Source organism: Schistocerca nitens, chromosome 2, assembly GCF_023898315.1.
Source record: "Schistocerca nitens isolate TAMUIC-IGC-003100 chromosome 2, iqSchNite1.1, whole genome shotgun sequence".
NCBI classification, from domain to species: Eukaryota; Metazoa; Arthropoda; class Insecta; order Orthoptera; family Acrididae; genus Schistocerca; species Schistocerca nitens.
Window position 1 is genome coordinate 942,376,325 of NC_064615.1, and position 21,097 is coordinate 942,397,421.

Here is a 21,097-nt window from a genome sequence, read left to right on the forward strand (position 1 = left end):
CTTCACTAAATGCACAGTGAAGTCGCCGCGACGTGTCGCCGACGTACGATACGCGATTCTTATTCGCCAGACGGCGTAATCAACATCTTGTGTTTATTTTGATAATTATGCTGTAATATATAATGGTTATTACTGATAATTTCTCGTAATTAATTTGCATAATATGGAGACTGTAGCAAATTCACGCTAGCATTCAAGGCAACCTTGAAGAGACTGGCTATTGTCAACGAGTTCTGTCAGTAAATGAGCTAAATTTCAAAATGCATTCGGAAAAAGTGAGTGCTTACATAACGCCTAAATTCTGACCTTTAACAAATGAACATCAACAAGTTAACCTCAAGATGTGAATTTTTCGTTGAAATTTTCCAACAATTTTATTTCTGATTCTTGGTTGTTCATGAAAGAGTGGCAAAGCATAGGACCAATAACTAAAAGTTTTTTCCTTGATTTTTGAGATTGTAGGAAAGTCCACTTTTTCGGAACACCACTTACGTATTTTCTTTTTTCTTATTAATATTTTAGTATGTTATTTCGTTGTCATATATTTGTAAATACATGCTATTACTAGCTCAGTTCAGTATACAACTCAAGACAATATCGTTTTATACAAAGCAAAATTCTGGAATCTGACAGATACCACGACACTATTTACGCTACAAAATCGCATGATACCTGTTAAGTTTAAGTATAGCTGTACAGAACTGCAGGGCAGCATTCAGAGACCACTGCAACACCGCTGTCGTGTAAAACTGAATGCACAATCAATAATGCAGCACTGCTCTTCTACGTCCACATGCACCGGGGAGGGTTGGTCTCTCACTAGCCTTAAAACTATCTAAATTAGAATTATATTAATACCTTCAGATGCTGACGGGCGTTGATATATACCAACGGGGAGAGGTGAGAATGTGTACCCCGACCGAGACTCGAACCGGGGATCTCCTACTTACATGGCAGACGCTCTATCCATCTGAGCCACCGAGGGCACAGAAGATAGTGCGACTGCAGAGACTATCTCGCGCACGCCTCCCGCGAGACCCACATTCTCACCTTGTATGTCCACACACTACCAGTCTGTCCGCCTACCTGGATAGGCTTCAGGTTGTCTGCCACTTCACTCTGCGATGGCAGGTGCTGGTTTAGCCGGCAAAAGCAGCGTTGACGAAAATTCGACTAAACATGTACCACGGAACGGCCACGTAACTCTATTCCTTGGGTAGTAGCCGAAAATTACTAAGCTAAACTATTAGGCCTTTGGGATTCTTGCATGAGACGTTTGAAAAAATGTCAAAAACGTCCTTTTAATTGGTTTATTTTCTTTAAAACAAACAAAATGGCTATGAAGTTCGTATTTGATATCTCCACATCGATAATGCGATGTTACTGACTGTCTCTGTAACAAGTTCACACTCAAGAGCATCCAGAATATATTTAGTCCGACCCGATATTTTGAGCGTCATAAACAGCCCTTACTTGCAAGTTAACACATTCAGTCGTTCAGTAGGCTTCTTGTAAAGAAGTACTCGCCATAATGTCTAGTTATCTGCACGAAACAATCCATGCGGAGATTATGTACGACATGAAATGTTCACAGGTAAATATCTCCTTAAATAAACCACTCACAAGGCTCAAACTTCCACAAAATATTCAGTAATATGTCGATTTTTGTCAACAACACTCGAGGGAAGACTTGTTACCAAGGACCTCTCGTTCCACAGCTGCTCACGCTAACCACGGGACCACGGCGCTCCGGAGCTCAGAGTATCCTTGATGTTGCCTATCTTCCGCGTGGACTACTCAGTGTGTATATTTTGCTTATATTTTTCATAGTTCCACACAACTTCTTCCTGTTTTCTCGATTGATCTGTGTAGTTTTTCAAGGCCTATCCACTGTGCCAACTTATAACTAAATCTGAGGGGGGTGCGATGGGGAGGTTCCCTTGTCAGAGCCATTTGAACCAATTTTTGCACAACTTTCTCACACTTACATCTACATAGTTTAAGTAAAATATCACATTTTCACTTTATGTATGTCCTCAATTAACTTTCTCAGTCTCTTCAAAACACTCACACAACCAAAACACAACGAAGTAATAATTTTCCAGTGTAGTTTTAATTACGTCAGGAACCTGTGGCAATGAAACTAAAGAAAATTCCAGAAAATTAAATTATATGAATCTATCCTCTTGATTGTAGTTTCAGTTGATACTGCAGATTTATACATTATAGTCCATAACTTGGTTTCACATTAGCAGCACGTTATTACGTATTTTAGTTAAAAATTTGTATCTCCGAAAGTATTGAAGTTATTGATTTTCAATTTTAATAGTATAGTTGTGTTATTCACAGAAATTGTTACATAAAGTATGAAAAAGATCGATTAATATTTAACAGTATTTCTTCAGATTCATAGCGAGCATGTGTAACGCATTGGACGCAGCGTTAAGCAAGTACACGGCTCGATCGGCCCAGTAGCTAGCGTCAGCTGTGCTTAACGTGAGAACCAAAATCTCGCGGCTCCAAGGAAAGCTACGCTATCAGTGCTAGTTGACAACTCGTAATAATTCGCTACGTTACACACAGACAAATAGTAAACTACCGCTGTGATTCCGTTCGGCGACAAAGGGAGGGGTGAACTTACGGGAATTGTGTATGGATGATGGGCATTTATACCACTGGCATTTTCAAAGAGTGTTGAAAATTGGCATCGGCTGCCCCACACCAATTTCTTTAGCTGCGGTTCGGTAACGACTGCACCTGGAAGGGACAAGTAAAACACTGTGGACGCTAGTTTTCCAGTGTAGTGAAAGATTAGCCGCCGTCTTGACCGCAGAACGGCACCAAAACCGCCGCCGCATCAAAGAACCGGAATAATTTCCCGTGAACATCGTGAATACGGGGTGGTTATAACTAAAGTGCATCTACACACGGAAGCCCAGTCTGGACTGCTGCTGAGCTGCGCTGAAAAAATAAGTTCCAGTTGCGGCCACCAGGTGCAAATCTGGTGTTGTACGCTGTTTATATAACGGTGCGACATTCACACTGTCATCTGACAAATCATAATGTGAGAGAACAATATGGCTATCGAGAAGAAATACTGTGCGCTGTTAGTGAAACAGTTTTACGTGAACGGTAGCAAATACTGTGCTGCATTGAGGGACTGTCGCCGACCGAACGGTCTCAGGTGATGCCCGATGCCGTTAAAAGTTTTAAAGAAGGTTATAATGAAATTCGAAAACAAGGGTGAGTTTGGTGCGGCACTTCGAATAGGAAGGTGTCCTATCCCGGTGGAAGTTCTCGTGCCCAGGCTAGAGTTAGAGCTCGTGCAGTGTCACGAGAATTGTCCATCACGTGGTCCACAGTGCGGAAAGTTCTGCGGACTATTTCACACTGGTACCCGAACAGGATCCAGACGGTACAGCAACTGAAACCTTACGATCTGCATTAGCTTTCCGAATTCAATCTTCTGTTTCTGGAACGAATGACATGTGGCAGAGCAATATTTTATGGAATGATGAGGCACATTCTACACTACAGGGTGCAGTGAATACACAGAACTGCCGAATTTGGGGTATTGTTAAACAGCGTGTTGTGCACAAAGAGCTATTGCACTCGCCGTATGTGACTGTGTGGTGTGGATTCACAAGCGCCATTATTCTCGGTCCATTCGTCTTTGAAGAGAATACGCCTTGTGGGCCAGACAGGTGTACCGTGACATTTGCACGTTATCGAAACCTTGTACAGCATGTGATTCCTGCTTTGGAAGAGTGAAACTGTGTGAAAATCTCTGTTTTGATGCAATATGAGGCAAACATCTCATGTCGCTTGCCTGCTTATTACAACCTTCCACGAACGTCTTATCTCCAGATGTATGGCCTGCTCACCTGATCTGAATCCATGTGACTTTTGACACTGGGGATTTCTAAAAGAACGCATTTACCAGGGTCAGGTTCGGTCTCTACCTGACCTGAAATCCGGCGTACAGGAGCACGTTGCTAAGATTCCATCGGAACTGCTGCGAACGACTTCTGAACTCGTCGACGTCTCCATTGCTCGTATTGAACAAATTGTGTGAGCGGAGGTTAATAAGAAAATCAGCATTAAGCCTTTCTTACTTGTTTTTCCTTTTCTGACCACATCCTGTTCTTAATCCATTACATATGGAAACATTTCTATACGTCTCTCCTTTATTCACAGCGACAGATTTGCATCTCGTGGCTAAAATTAGAACTAATTTTTCCCTAGGGTAAATCGCTTCCGGATTAACACATTAGCATATCTACTAAGTTTTGCTGCCATACGGTAATTACAGATCACAACGGACCTCTTTGAGTAGTTGCACTTCAATTGAAGAATTGCGCGGAAAAACGGGCAAATTCTCAAATGTTAAAGCTTGGAGATAAGCGTTGCCATCCGTTGCTGGGTAAGGGAACTATCAAATTTGACATTGGTCTCACCCCTAAATATCACTTTAGGATATTTGTGGGTGAGACCAATGTCAATATTGATAGTTCCCTTAACCCAGCAACAGATGGCAACACTTATCTCTCAGCTTTTATATTTGAGGATTAGCTCGTTTTCCGCGCATATCTTCAATTATAGCCACATGGTGTGAGAAAACTGTCATTGATAACGTCACCGTATATTCTGTCCCGCTCGGCAATGTTAAAACTGGAATTTACTGTAGTAGCAGGCAATCATTGCTGAAAATATGTGAAAATTTTGTTATGAACAAAAAATTTGTACCCAGATTCCACGAGTGGTCAAACGCTTCTCTTGCCCTCCCTTGCGGATGTCTATGCACACCAGTGAGCAAATATATAATACGAAACAACTATAATATGGCTCATGTTGTTTTGAGATACTGCCAGCCATTTTTCATTATGTCAGTCGGCAGATCATTATCACTAATTGTCGACTTTGTTAAATATTTGAGTGGATGTTAGGATTTCCAAATGCCAGAAATAACATTCGAGGCGCTGTCACGAATCAGTTCATTTAATTAACAGGTAACAGTTAAAAGCATCTTTATAAAAACAAGAAATATCACACGAATTTAACACTACAACCAGTAAATGCTCCCCACCCACAATTCGTTAAAGCAACTTCAAACACTTGATTAACTTACAGAAGAGTTAATGTGATGATGATTACGATGATGATGATGATTATGATGATGAAACTAGCCGTGGGTCCATCAACAGCATGGTCGTCAGTGCCCTTACGAAGGGCATGAGGGAGACGACGACGAAGGCTGTCCCCACAGGCAGGGGTGCCTATAATGGTACAGCCCCCTATCAATTATAAAAAGCCACCGACGTAATACACTAAACTATGAGACTGAAAATCGATTAATAATAATGCTAAACTCCCCACGTTGGAAAGTTCGGCTGCCGAGTTGCATGTCTTTTCCGTTGACGCCACATTGGGCAACTTGCATGTCGATGACGATGAAATGAAGATGTAGACAACACAATACTCAGTGCCCGAGCAGAGCAAAATCTCCGACCCAGCCGGGAATCAAACCTGTGCCCGCTGCGTAGCAATCAGAGACACTGACCACTCAGCTAAGGAGGCTAAGCTATCCATTTCGACCACGCTGACCGCTAACGGCCGAGTTCATGTGTTAAATGTTTGATATTAAGCGCGTCTAATCTTTACAGTTAAGGACGAAAAACCCTAATTATGTAGGTTTCTTTAGTTTCGGTAATACTCACAGGTTAATGAAAAAGTAAAAACCAAAATTAATTAATCATGAAAATGAAAAACCTGTTATATGCTCATGTTGGACCTCTTTGGCAAATAGTGCTAGTGTCAAACCTATATTTTAGGGGTGATCGTAGCTAAAGTTACAGAAACAAAGTCATTAAATTGGAAAAAGTTTTTCAAGCGTCTCAACGTTTATCACTTAATGTCTCCTGAACTGTGTGTGAGGAACGCTCTGTTGTGAAAGCGTTGGAGGCTGCGGACCAAATAGACAGGCAGCACCAAGACTTGACACTTGGCCCCCCTCTATCCTGCTGGTGACCACCCATCCCCCATAACCGGTCGTCACACCTCTTCCGGAGGAATGCAATTGGCCAATCTGCTGGGTCCTCGGAAGGGAGGTCTGCTATTCATCCGCTATAACAGAACAAACTGGATATCAAGCCGACAATTCATCTGAATACCACGAGTTGAAAACTCGTCTAATCATTGAGACAACACAACACCACGACTTGGCTGATAACCCGATAAGATTTTACCAGTGAATTCGCCGAGATAGCATTCATCGCCGTACACATTTTAGCTGGTGCCACTTGATCATGGTGACCGTATCTTTCCCGAATTGCAGTGTTCAAGGTATTCTACGGGCACACTGGCAACTGAGAATACCAGCGTCTTCGCGACCTGCTAGTTGGAGTGCCCCACGCTTCGGAAACATGAGGGCCATAAAACATGCTGTCAGCCTGCGCCTACTGATCTCGAGTCTCTCGCTGACGTCCAGGATAAGGCTGTAACTCATCGAATTCCCTTCGCAAAGCCCCAAAAGCGCCCGCTCTACAGTACAGAGGCAACCTCTTTTACAGCTGCTCGTGGGCATTTAATAAAGTAACTTTTCTATAGACTGTAACAGACTGCAATACCACACAGACGTCCACTAACCTACAGTTGCATTATGTCATTTTAAATATGTGTTACACTGAAGAGCAACCATCAGCAGAGCGACGTCGTATTCGCAAAGTATGTAACTGGTCTTTCTTTTATCGTGAGCAGCTGCCCAAACAGACGTTTGGCGGGATCTTCTAGACGTGAACGTGCTGGGTCTCAGCATCTGCACCAGGGAGGCCGTGCAGGACATGCTGAGCAGGGGCGTCGATGATGGCTTCGTCATCCACATCTGCAGGTACTGCAAAACCCACAGTAAACACGCTACGTGCTCAGTTGGTAGAAAAACAGTGAGACACCCTCTTGCTCGCCCACAGTATTAAGCTATACAGCTTAACTAAACACATACTTTCGCAATCGATTACAGATATACTCAGCAAAATACTGTAGTCAACTGTTTTTGGTCATATTAATTCCCTCTAGCTTTTCTACTTCTACCAATCAGTTTTATCGCTATGAAAGTGAAATACAGTGTGTTCCGCGTGTGGCTCAAACGCATCTGCGGCGTTGAGCGAGAACTGACGTCCTAGGCTATCACCGCTTGATGCTGCGATCTGGTACTCGAAATGTGTGGCGCATTAGCTGAAGGTGCTGCACAACTGTTCTTCTGCAAAGTTTCAGTTTTTGTGCACAACTCCGTGATCAGATGTTAGTGACACGCCAGTCTGAACTGCTAAATGACGCAACGATTTTCTCGGACCATTCCGAGGCCGTTCCTAAGGCGTCTAAAGGCGACATACACTGAAGAGACAAAGGAACTGATACACCTGCCTGATATCGTGTAGGGCCCGCGCTACCACGTAGAAGTGCCGCAAGACGACGTGGCACGAACTCGACTTATGTATGAAGTAGTGCTGGAGGGAACTGACACCATGAATCCTGCAGGGCTGTCCATAAAATCCGTAAGAGTACAAGGGGGCGGAGATCTCTTCTGAACAGGACGTTGCAAGGAATCCCAGATATGCTCAATAACGTTCGTGTCCGGGGAGTTTGGTGGCCAGCGGAAGTCTTTAAACTCAGAAGGGTGGTTCTGGAGCTACTCTGTAGCACTTGTGGACGTGTGGGGTGTGTGGGGTGTCGCTTGTCCTGCTGGAATTGTCCAAGTCCGTCGGAATGCACAATGGACACGAGTGGCTGCAGGATGATTACGTACGTGTCACCTGTCAGAGTCGTATCCAGACGCATCAGGGATCCCATATCAGTCCAACAGCAAATGCCCCACACCATTACAGAGCCTTCACCAGCTTGAACAGACCCCTGCTGAGAAGCAGGGTCCATGGATTCATGAGGTTGCCTGCATACGTCCATCCGCTACATACAATTTGAAACGAGACTCCTCCGACCAGGCAACATACTTCCAGCCATCAACAACCCAATGTCGGTGTTGAGGAATCCAGGCGAGGCGTAAAGCGTTATGCTTTATGTCGTGCAGTCGTAGAGTACATTCGCTCGATACAATTTGAAATGAGACTCGTCCGACCAGGCAACATGTTTCCAGTCATCAGCAGTGCAATGTTGATGTTGACGGGCCCAGGCGAGATGTAAAGCTTTGTGTCGCGCATTCACCACGGGGAAAAGAGTGGGCCTTCCGCTCCGAAAGCCCATATCGATGTTGTTTCGTTGAATGGTTCAAAAATGGTTCAAATGGCTCTGAGCACTATGGGACTTAACATCTGAGGTCATCAGTCCCCTAGAACTTAGAACTACTTAAACCTAACTAACCTAAGGACATCACACACATCCATGCTCGAGGCAGGATTTGAACCTGCGACCGCAGCAGTCGCGCGGTTCCGGACTGAAGCGCCTAGAACCGCTCGTTGAATGGTTCGCACGCTGACACTTGTTGATGGCCCAGCACTGAAAACTGCAGCAATCTGCGGAAAGGTTACACTTCTGTCACGTTGAACGTTTCTCTTCAGTCGTCGTTGGCTAAGTTCTTGCAGGATCTTTTTCCGGCCGCAGCGATGTCGGAAATTTGATGTTTTACCGGACTCCTGATATTCACGGTATACTTGTGAAATGGTCATACTGGAAAAGCCCCACTTCATCGCTCCTTCGGAGATTCTGTGTCTCATCGCTCGTACACCGACTATAACACCACGTTCAAAATCAATTAAATCTTGATAACCTTCCAGTGTAGCAGCAGCAACCGATCTAACAACTGCGCCAGACACTTGTTGTCTTATATAAGCGTTGCCGGCCGCTGCTCCGTATTCTGCCTGTTTACACACCTCTGTATTTGAATACGCATGCTTATACCAGTTTCTTTGGCACATCAGTGTATCACCTGCCGCTGTGACCCAAGTAGTGGGATTGGTTCTCTTGCAATGCTGGAGACATATGCGTCATACGTGAAACACTCTATAGTAGTGTACTTCAATTAGTGTATTGCATATTAGTTTCCCTTTTCCTCTATTTGTACTCGTTAACAACGATTGCACAAATGCAACTATATTCAAGACATTTTTGAATTTACATTATCTCCAAACTTTCATGAAACCTATTCACTTGATAAAGTAGATCTACTGTTATAAAAATTTTATTTGCCTGATTTTTTAATTATGTTTTAAAGCAATTGCGCTATAAAATTCTGGCTTTGTGAGAACAATAGTATTTTTTCGTATTGTTAATGCAAACTATTAACTTTGAAAATGGCATTAAGAAGTATACGTTCATAGGTAACCCAAACTGCCGGCGTCTATGGTCTGCACTGTGACATTTAACGCGAAACAATTTGTAGCTGCTAACTTTTCTTTTTTAGTCTTCGGTATGGTGACTGGTTTGACGCGGCCCATAAGGAATTCCTCTGTTGTGCCGACCTTTCACCTCAGCCTGACGCCTGGATCCGACATCGTCGGATACTTTTAATCTTCTACAGTTCCCTCTAGTACTATGGAAATTATTACCTGTGGTCTTAACGCATCCCATGTCATCCTATTCCGTCTTCTTCTCACTATTTTCTATATATTCTTTTCCTCGTTGATTCTTAGCAGTTCACGTAATGTTCATTATCCTTCTACACCACTACATCTCAAACGCTTCGATTCTCTTCTTTTCCGGCTGCCCCACAATTCTTCAATCGCTACAATACAATGCTGTGGTCCAAACGTGCATGCTCAGAAATTTCTTTCTCCAATTGAAATCTATGTTTGCTACTAGTAGACTTCTTTCGCCCGGAACGTCTTCTTTGTGTATGCTAGTCTGCATGTCCTCGTTGCATCGTCCATGAACTATTATTTTGTTGTTTCCAAGATAGCAGAAGTCCATCACTTCGTCTTCTTCGTGGTCCCCAATTTTGATGTTAATTTTATTACTTATCTCATTTCTACTACTCCTCATTACTTCCATTCTTCTTCAGTTTAATCTCCCTCCATTTTTTTATCCTTTAGACTATTCATTTCAGTCCACTGCCCTACAGTTCTTCATCATTTAGAATGGCAATGCTGTAGCGAATCTCGTCATTGATCTTTCTTCACTCAGTATTTTAATAACACTATTGAATCTTTCTGTTATTTACGTCATTGCTTCTTCGTTATGCAGATTGAGCAGTAGGGGCGATAGACTACATCCCTGTATTACATTCTTTCTAATTCCAGTGCATCGTTATCCGTCTTCCATTCATATTTTTTCCTCTTAGTCCTTGCACATACCGTATATTATCCGTCTATTCCTATACCTTACTCCTACTTTTCACAGAATTTTAACATCTTGCTCCATTTTACATTGTCTAACTCTTTTTCCCTGTCGACAATTCCCACATTTTTCTTAAGTTTTGGTTCCATTATGAAGCACTGCCTCTTCGGTGTCTTTACCTTTCCTACAGTCAAACTGATCGTCATCTAACAGATACTCGATTTTCTTTTCCATTCTTCCGTATATTATACTCATTACATTTTCACATACTTTCTCTATCTCTTCGGCTTCTGCCTGTGACGTCGGAGTGTACACTTGAGCTAGTCTTGATCGTTTTCTTCGTGTGTGGTACCATACCCAAACATTTGTTATATTTTGAAGTTTTCTACCTTTGCTGGAGATTAAATGTCCTTGTACCATTGTTGTTGGCGATGATTTGCTGTCGATTCTGATGAGGACAACACTGGCACCCTATCACTGAACTGTTCACAGTAACTCTGTGTCCTATCTTCCCATTCTTAACGAGTCCTATTCCCTTTGTACCATTTTCTGATGCTGTAAACTTTACCATACATTCATCTGAACAAAAATACTAATCTTCTTTCCACTTGACTTCGCGAACCCCCGATATATCTGAATTGAGTCTTTTTATTTCGTTCTCAGTTTTACAAGCTTCCCTACAACGCTCAGCCTTCTAACGTTACACGCTCCATTTCATAGAACGATGTCTTTACGTTGGTTATGCAGTCCTTATAGTTACCTGCCACTTACAAGCCCCCAATTGGAGGATTGAAACGGATTCTTTTGCCTTGATCATCAAACACTTTTTCCAATAACAAGCTACATATCCTTTTGATACACATTATACGTCTTTAATGCGGTGTTTTGCATTGCCTTTTGCATCCACGTGCCGTTGATCACCGCTGATTCTTCCACCTTTTTGGGGAAGTTTCCCAGCCCAGGGTCAAGAGAGTAACCTCAGCCTCCGCCTATATTGATAAGGCCCCCCTCAGAGCGGGGGGGGGGGTGACTTTTTATGGCGGAAGTCTTCAGCCGCCATTACTGATGATTTATATTCAAAAGCAGTGGCTGGGTTTGGCCCCGGAACATCCTTGATTACTTTTCAGAGATGGTGTCCCTAGACTACAGTCACTAACTATCTAACTATTGTTATTATGATCAATCTAACTTACCAGCTGCAAAGATCAACTCAAGTAAGCATAAAAATGATTAATAGAACCAGTTGTTGAGTTGTCTTATATAGAGCAGTTGAAAAACAACTGAACGAACAAGAAAAACCCGCCTGGAATGATTTTGGTAAACTAAATAGACATTTGATAAATCAGCTGGCAACGTGAAATTTTACAATGGGTATGTCTTACCATTTTCAATTATGCAAGTAAAACATGGACTTTTAATGAGATAGCCGTTCAGCAAGTGAGAGTTGTTCGACGATCAGCGGAGAATTTCATTTTGGCAGTGGGGACCACAAACAGAGACACAAAATAAACACGCCAGGAAACAAATCGAAACTGAGATTCCGACTGTACTGAAAATTAAAAGAGATGGGCTTGTGAATGATGGATGCACCAAGAAAGGAACAAGATGACGATATAATGAAAGGCGCGATCATGACATGTGATAACATGAACTAGCGATATGGATGTGTAGAGCTGAGTACATTATACATCCGGCCGGTATGGCATTAGAGCTGTGCAGACGATCAGTGCAATCAAATTCCAGCAATATCTATGATTCACATTCCTGATTAAATTACTTTATCTGCGCCTTCCAGGTTAACGGCAGGCCGATGAGAAGAACCAGACACTTGACCACGGTCTCCACATGCACCGTGTTATATCTGAAACTGTGGTGCAGTTTAGAAAGTCAAGAATGAATACTGTGTTTACAGAGCACCTGCCTGTAATTGGTGTCACAAAAGTGATAGTATGACAATTACTGAAGTAAATGAAAAAAAACGTAAATTAGTTACAAACTACGGCGTGCACACATTCATTCAACATGTAAACGTCACTACTGATACTCGGATTTAGGGTACGGCATGTTCGATATGCCTGCCATCATTGACGATGAAGTGGCGCAGACGAATAGCGAAATTCTGCATGACCCGCTGGAGTGTCGGAACATCGATGCTGTCGGTGACCTCCTGAATGGCTACATTCAGCTCAGTAAAGGTCTTGGGGTTATTATCGTAGCCCTTGTCTTTAATATAGCTCCACAAAAAGGAGTAGAATGCGTTCAGATCCGGAGAATATGGCGGCAAATCGAGGTCCATGCCAGTGGTCTCTGGGTTCCCCAGAGCCAGAATGCGGTCCCCAAAGTGCTCCTCCAGGACACCAAACACTCTCCTGTTTCGATGGTGTCGAGTTCCGTCTTACATGAACCACATCTTGTCGAAATTAGGGTCAATTTGGATAATGGGGATGAAATCATCTTCCAAAACATTCACGTACCGTTCGATAGTCACCGTGCCACCAAGGAATATCGCACCGATTATTCCGTGGTTGGACACTGCACACCACACAGTCATCCGTTGAAGGTGAAGAGACTTCTCGATCGCGAAATGCGCATTCTCAGTCCCCCAACTGCGCCAATTTTGCTTACTGACGAACCCACCCAAATGAAAGTCGGCTTCGTCGCTAAACCAAACCGTATGTACGCATACTCATTCCCACCATGCCCAGCGTCCAACCGTGCAGTTGGAACGTCCTATACGCAAACCGTCCAAAAATTATGACGATTTTATTTCTTACAGTTCAATAATAGTCACCCTGTATGTGATGAAAAAAAATCCAATATTATTTGCTGGTATTGGAAAGTTTACAGGACTGGAAATTACGGACATTGGAGTGAAAACAAAATAACATGTGAAATGTGTTTCTCAAGTCACATTCGATACCTCAAAAAGGGACGCCAATGCGGTGTCAATCAAGTGCTTTTCCGTAGCTGTTTTTGGCTCTAGTAGGCCAGTAACTGTACCTAGGTTGAGACCTCTTTGTCCGTTGGAAAACGATGCCAGAAAAAGTTTTGTCACTTTCAGTGCTTTTCATATAAATATCATAACTTTTTTCTGTCGATGATATTCATTGTATTTATGGTCTACAAAGTATTGTTTTCGTGTTCACAGCATATGTGGACACATTCTACCATTTAACAGCGACGTTGCGATGTACTGCGCCAGCAAGCAGGCTGTCAAGACGCTACTAGAGGGCCTTCGGAAAGATCTCGTCGCCAGGAAAAGCAAAATTAGAGTCGGCGTGAGTTTCTAATTGCATTTATACCTTGCATGCTAATTTCAAATGCATACTAATGTAAGTGTGAAATTCATTCCGTCAAATACGAACGATTTGCGTATATATTTGCAAAAAAAAAAGAATATAGTTTCTCAAAGAATGTTTGGATGTTCTACGCCCTCTCCTAAACAGGATGACGAGTAATTGCTACTTTTATCACTGTAAGTCATATGTTGAATAAGTACGAGCGGATTTCAAAAAAATTAGTTGCACGTGTCAAATTGTGTCACGTAGCAGTGTCACTTTGAAGCATAGTGCAGCATTCAGTTAAAGTTTTTGGTCTGCTGTAATGATGTGTGACTTACTTTTTGAAATATCCTTGTACATAAAAGGTTCTGAGCGTGTGGGTTACTGTGACGCCTTCCATTCGAATCACGAATCAACCTGACCAATGTGATGGAAGGACATTCCATTTTTTTTTTTAATTGTCTCCTGAAGATACCATGAAATCTAAGTTCTAGGTAAAAGTCGTACTTAGCTTCAAGTACATCCTAAATATTTCCAAAGTTCTTACACTCACCACAGCTAAGTCTAAGCTTCCAGAGAAGTCAGCGTTTCCCGTCGATCACGTCTTCTACTTTCAAATTTCTTTCTTCCAATGTTTTCACAGGCGAACGATAAATCTATAACAGACAAATGTTCGCTTATGTTCACAGCACGCGCTCTCTCTCAACCTCATGTATCAGTTTTGTTATCAATCATAACTTCAGGATGTGTTCCTCACAGAACGGTAAGCTCATTATGTTCTTGAACATTTGAATCTGACAGGCAGCGAAAAAGGAAAAAAAAAATCTTTCTCTTTTCTTTCCGCGACAATTTAACTTCAAGCAGTAAGCTAAAACATAAATTTCAGACTATGTCTCGATAATATTGTCTACGACTCACTTCCTTACTTTCGTGTTCAGAAGTCGTTTGCGAATAATACATTTTCTGTGTCATGCTGATCATAAACATAAGAGTCTTAATGAACAGTTATGTTAGGAGTAAATTTTAATAACTCACAATTCAATTTCTTAAGAGTTGTTCATTTTTCTGTTGATGCCTTAAATTTGCTAGGTTCACGGTTGCATGGTTCCATCACGCTTTACCGAGGCTATCGCCTTGCAGAGCTCTGATAGGCATTTACGCTCAACATTTATTTCTGAGATTTTGCGTTTGAACTTTGATAACTAAAAGTGTAACTTTTAACTTTCATTTATTACTCGCAGGAGATTTCTCCGGGACTTACGAGAACGGCAATCGCTAGCGAGAAGATATACGATATATTCCCGTGTATGGAACCAGAAGACGTTGCAGGTGCTGTTGTTTACATGTTGTCCCAGCATCCTCGAGTACAGGTAACTATATCTTTTACAAGAAGTTTTACAATAGAATAGTGCGTGAAGAACAGAAATCGTATCTATATAGACTATCAAAGCACGTTATGTGTTAAACCCCCTGGTGTTCTTGAGCCGGAAAAATGGTTTGATGTAGCTCTCTTTATACCAGCATAGCTACTGCAACCTGTTTGCACTAGGCTATTGTATTGAAGCTTTAGTCTCTATCTACAATTTCCTCCCTCCTACCCCCCCCCCTCCCACCTCTCCGCCCCATTCATAATATGACACGACGATTCCTTGATACCAAAGGATGTGCTCCATCAACAGTTCTCTTCTTTTAGTCAAATTGTGCCGTAAATTTCTTTCTTCTCCAATTCAATTCAGTACCTCCTCATTAGTTATTAAATATAAGACTCTAATTTTCAGAATTCTTCTGTAGCACACATTTTAGAAGTTTCTGTTCTCTTCTTGTCTGTATTGCATGTTATCCATGTTTCACATCTGTACAAGGGTACATTCTAGACAAATACCCTCAGGGAAAGCTTCCTAACACACAGGTTAACGAATTTCCCTTTTTTCTGAAAGTGCTTTTCTTGCTACTACCAGTCTGCATATTAGATCCTCTCTACTTCGAGCGTCGCCAATTATTTTGCGGACCAAATGGAAAAACTGATCAGCTACTATAATCTCTCATTTCCTCATCTCATTGTATCAAAATAACCTGATTTAATCCGACTACATTCCATACCATCGTCTTACTTTCGTTCATGTTCATCTTTAGCCTCAAGGCACTATCCATTCCAATCGACACTCTTCCAAGTCCTTTTCTGTCTCTGACATAATTACAATATAGTCAAAAAACCTCATTTATTTCTTCTCCCTGAACTTCAATTCTCTTTACATATTTCTCGTTGGGTTCCTTCAGTGCTCTCTCAATGCTCAGACATCAGAGGTTTTCATCACTCCCTTCACAACCACTGCTTCTCCTTCACAACCTTCGACTCTTGCACTTGCAATGTGGTTTCCGCACAAGTTGAAAAGAAGTTTTTGCTTCTCGTATCTTATACCAGTAGATTTCAAAAAGTGTATTCCGCCATTGTCAAAAACTGCCTCTAAATCCATAAATGCTATAAATGCCGGTTTGTCTTTCCTCAATGTACCTTCTAAGGTCAGTGTTGACTTGCGTGTTCTTTCATTTCGCCAGAACCCAATCTGATCTTATGCGAGGCCGGCTTCGACCAGCTTTCCATAATTCGTGTCAGTACTTTGCAGTCAAGAGCTATTAAACTGACGATTCCGTAATAGTCATGCTTGTTATGACCTGGAATTAGAATTATTACATTCTCCTAGAAGTCGAATGAATTTCTCTTATCATATATCACGCATATCAGGTAGAATAGTTTTATCATGTTATGTTCTCCTAACGACCGTAATAATTCTGAGGGAATATCATCTGCTCCAGAGGCCTTGTTTCGAGTTAGCTCTTTCAACGGTCTCTCAGATTCTTCTCACAGTATCATATCTGCCAATTCACCTTCATCTACTTCCTCTTTCCTCTATGTAATATTACCTCCATATTCATTTCCCTTGTGTAGCCTTTCTATGATGTTCTTTCAGCTTCCCCTACTTTGCTTAGTACTGGCTTGCCATCTGAGCTCTTTATGTTGATACTGTTTCTTCTTTTTTCTCCAAAGGCCTCTTTAATGTTCCCGTAGACGACATGTAGCTTTCTTATAGATATGGATGCTTCTACATCCTTGCATTTTTCTTGTAGCCATTTCTACTTTGTCATTTCTGACGTCTTGCGAGTCTCATTTTTAGACGTTATAATCTCATGCTTGATTTGCTGAATTTCTGTTTCATCCTTTCATCAGTTAAATACAATGTATTTTGTGGTATGCATGGATTTCTATTGGTCCTTACGCTTTTTTCGTATTTCATCCTCTGCCGTCATTGTTTCATCTCTCAAAGCTACCCATTCGTTTTCAGTTCTATTCGCTTCCCCCATTTTCAGTCAATCGTTGCATAATGCTCCCTCTGAAAATCTCAAGATCATCTGATTCTTTCAACTTATCAGCGTCCCATAACCTTAACTTCCTACCTTTCTGCAATGTTTTCAGTTTTGATCTGCAATTAATTACCAATAAATTATGGTCAGAGTTCAAATCTGAATCGGAAATCGTTTTGCGGTTCAGTATTTGGTTTCGGAATCTATGTCTTACTGCCTTATAATTTATTTGAAACCTGCCGGTGTATCCATGTCTCTTTTCATAAACAGGATTCTTTCATGATTATCAAACGAAGTATGAGCGACGATTAAACTGTACCAGGCGCCTTCCTCTTTCGTTCCTTTCTCCCCAGTCCTTGTTCCCTACTACTTTTCCTTCTCTTCCTGTTTCTGCAGTCAAATTCCTCTCCCTCATAACAACTGAATTTTGGTCTCCCTTAACTATCTGAATAATTTCTTTTATCTTCTCACATATTATTTCGATGTCCTCATATGTGGAGCTACTTGGCTTGTATTAATGTGATGGGTTTTGTCGTCGTGTCTGTCTAGGCTATGAGAATGCTTCCCTAGGCTCTTCATAGTGCCTTACTCTTATTCCTATTTTCTTATTTATTATTATACCTACTGCTGAAATGCACCTACTAGATGTTGTATTTTTAACCCTGTACTCATCAGACCAAAAGTCCTGTTCTTCCCGCCACCGAATTTTACTGATTCTCACTAGATCTAACTTGAAGTTTTCCATATCCCCTTTCAAATTTCCTAGCCTACATGTCCGATGAAGGGATCTAACATACCACGCCCCGACCTGTAGAACGTTGGTCTCTTTTTTTTCCTCGTCACAACAATCTGCTGATGAGTAGTTCTCGTCCAAAGATCCGAATGGGGACTATACCTCAACGGTATTTTACACAAGAAGATACCATCATCATTTCACCATACACCAGAACTGCATGCCCTCGCGAGAAATAACGGCTGTAATTTCCATTTGCTTCCAGCCGTTCGCAGTACCAATGTAGCAAGACCATGTTGGCTAATGTTACAAGGCCAGATCAGGAACAATAGATTAGACCAGCACCTCAACAAACATGCCTCCGTTGTGGTTATACCTTCGGTACGACTACCTGCGTTGTCGATGCATGCGTGTCACCCCGACTCCACAGGGTCCATGGTTTACGGTAGTAAAACGAATAGTTTAACACAGAAAACAAATATGTACAATATTTGGAAGGGTATATAACACATTTTTAAAAGAGTACGAAATGGTTAAAAGATAAAAGTACACATTTAAACTTGCATGTGGTGCATCAAGTGAGGTGGCAACTTGGTAATACAGTGGATTCGCCTTCGGGAGGATACCAGTTCAGACTTCCAACCACCCATCCAGACTTATGCTTTCCAGAAATCGCGTAACGCAAACCCCAGAATGGTTCCTTGGAAACTCTTCGCCACACAGAACTTCTGCTCTGTCTCTAATTCCCTCGTTGTCGACAGTACAGTAAATCCTTTGTTTCTTTATTTATTTTGTAATGGTGGGTAGTGAGGGCCAAATTCTTTTACATTAGCTTTGTAGCTAACGCAATATAGTGACTGCTAATACTCGCATACTACGACATTTTAAGAAACCGAAAATCTCATTCGTAGGAGTCAAAATGGGTTCCCAAAGTAACTATCGTGTGAAACGAAGCGCAGTCTGTTCGTCCATGGGACCCAGAAAGCAGTACATACAGGCGCCCAGGAAGGCTTTCGACACATTTCCGCGCTGCCGTCTAATGAACAAACTATGAGCGTATAGAGTAACAGGCCAGCTGTATGACTGGATTGAAGCGTTTCTAGAATGCAGAATGTCAATCTCAATGGAGAGAAATCTTCAGACGTAAGACTAACTTTGCATGCAACCCAAGGGAGTATTATAGGATCATGCTGTTGTACGCAGAGAACTCTCAACGCAAGAAAACTGTAGAGAAACGCGGGAAGACCTGTAGAGGATCGACACTTGGTGAATGGATTGGCAGTTGACCCTCATATAAACAAATGTAACACATTACACATAAACAGGAAAGAAGATCCATTATTGTTTGATTACACGATTTCATAACGATCACTGGAAGCAGTCATATCGATAAAATATCTCGGAGAAAGCCTACAGAGCGATTTAAAGTGAAGCGTCCCCGTAAAACTAATCACGGGTGAGTTAGGTTCTAGACTGAGAGTCACCGGAAAATCTTCACGAAGAGTAATCCAGCCACAAAGGTGTTAGTTTACAAAACCCTCGTTTGGATAGTACTTGAACATTACTCGTTAGCCTGGGATCAGTACCAGATAGGACTGATAGTAGAAACAGGGAAGATCTAAACAAAACCGGAGTGTTTCTTTACAGGTTCATTTAGTAAGCGTATAAACATCGCAGAGATTCACAGCCAACTTCAGTGGCAGACAATGCAATAGAAGTGTTCTGAATCATAGATTGGTTTACTGTTAATGTTCTGGGCGTATGCATTCCTAGAAGAGTCAACTAATATTTTGCTTCCTATTACGTATGTTTTGCGAGAAAAACCATGAAGTTAAAATCAGAGAGATTCCAGCTTACACAGCTCTTCCCGCTGTTGTGCCAACATTTTCCCCATCAGATTTCTATCTGTGGCGAGGTGGAACAACATGCCGTCTGTGAAATTCCACTGTAAGGCCCAGAATAATGTTAAGACAGCATTATTCAAGACACCAGCCCATAACAGTGGTGTGTGAGGTTACCTCATGCCATACCCTGATGCTGTGCCACCTCCACCACTATGACCAGAGGCATGGCCCAGTCATAACAAGCTGAGAAAACCTGAAATAAATACTCATCCCCTGGACCTAGCGGTATCTGTCTTCGACTACTCTCGATGCCGAGAAATGCACCACAACCGCCATCACTGTGAGGTGGGCCACTCAACCTCATCTACAACCAGGCACCATTTCCACTAGCTGTTGGTCTATGAACCATTCCTACACCAGACACTGCCAGTGTTTAGAGAGGGGTCACCCAGATTGGGTCTTCTCCAGCCTATCATAAATGAGCACATTATCATATGATGTCTGGCCATGGGTTTGAAGAATCGTCGAATGGCATGTAGCTGAGCATTACTGGAGCCATATGTGTACAGAGGATGTGAAATAAATTTCGAAACACTATATACAGTGTAACAATGGACTCAGCATATTCCTCTGCAAAGGTCACTGGAATTTAGTAAGTCTTTTGAAGTGATTGACATGGACATTTTAGGACCTTGTGGCAAACACCGGTGGAATCGCTGTATTATGGCTACATTGGCTCAGTTTTCTCTTTATGTGGAAACAATAGCTATCTCGAATCAGCAGGCTGACACAGTGGGAAAGGCAATGCTGACTAACTGATTGCTGAAGTCTGGTGTTGTGGAAATGTTAACTGTAGATTATGGCACCAATTTTTCGTCAGAATCAATGATTGACCTTCATTGTCTGTTGCATATTCGTAAATTAAGAAGTACATTACATCCATAGGTGAATCGGAGAATATAACGTGTGCCTAGGACACTAGGAAAAATACTAAGCCACTAGGTGAGTTGCCATCACAGTGGCTGGAATTCTCTGTTGCCACACAATGTCACACCTTATAATCATAAATTCTCGTAGCTTATACAAGGAAAGATCAAAATGTTCCTGTTTGAGGGCGTTGTTGCAGTGTACATGCAACGTAGCACGACTGATGTATAGGCGACAACATGTAGGTGAGGGATCAGTGTGACATTCATGTCTTTACAATGTGCGCACAGAAAATGTGGAAATGTGAACTATGGCGGTGTTATTACTGAATGTGTCCAAGCAGGACCAACATGCTGTTATTCTTTTCCTAGCTGCTGAGGGACCAACGCTGTTAGACACCATTGGAGAATGGAGAATGTTTATGGGACAGCATGTTTGTCGAACACCACCATTGTGGAATGGTGTGCCAAGTTACATGCTGGTTGCAACTGGACACAGGGCGCTGGTTGATCTGGGAGAGATCAGAAGTTATGCCAACTCAAGTGGCAGACACTCGAGCACTGTCCTATAGTTCTAATCTCTCCCCATGCGATTATCACAACTCTGATCCCTTGAAAAGGCCTTGAAGGGTCGATGATTCCTCTCAGACGAGGATGGGCAGCAGGCAGTTA

At 42.1% G+C, this 21,097-nt stretch overlaps 1 protein-coding gene across 1 annotated transcript in view; it reads left to right on the forward strand.

The window, feature by feature from the left end:
• LOC126234720 (dehydrogenase/reductase SDR family member 11-like) overlaps positions 1-21,097 on the forward strand; it is a 37,079-nt gene that overhangs the window by 7,135 nt on the left and 8,847 nt on the right. Inside the window, exons 3-5 of the mRNA XM_049943468.1 lie at positions 6,757-6,886; positions 13,430-13,559; positions 14,804-14,932. Of these exons, the coding sequence (XP_049799425.1) occupies positions 6,757-6,886; positions 13,430-13,559; positions 14,804-14,932 (389 nt within the window). The remainder of the gene's footprint in view (positions 1-6,756; positions 6,887-13,429; positions 13,560-14,803; positions 14,933-21,097) is intronic.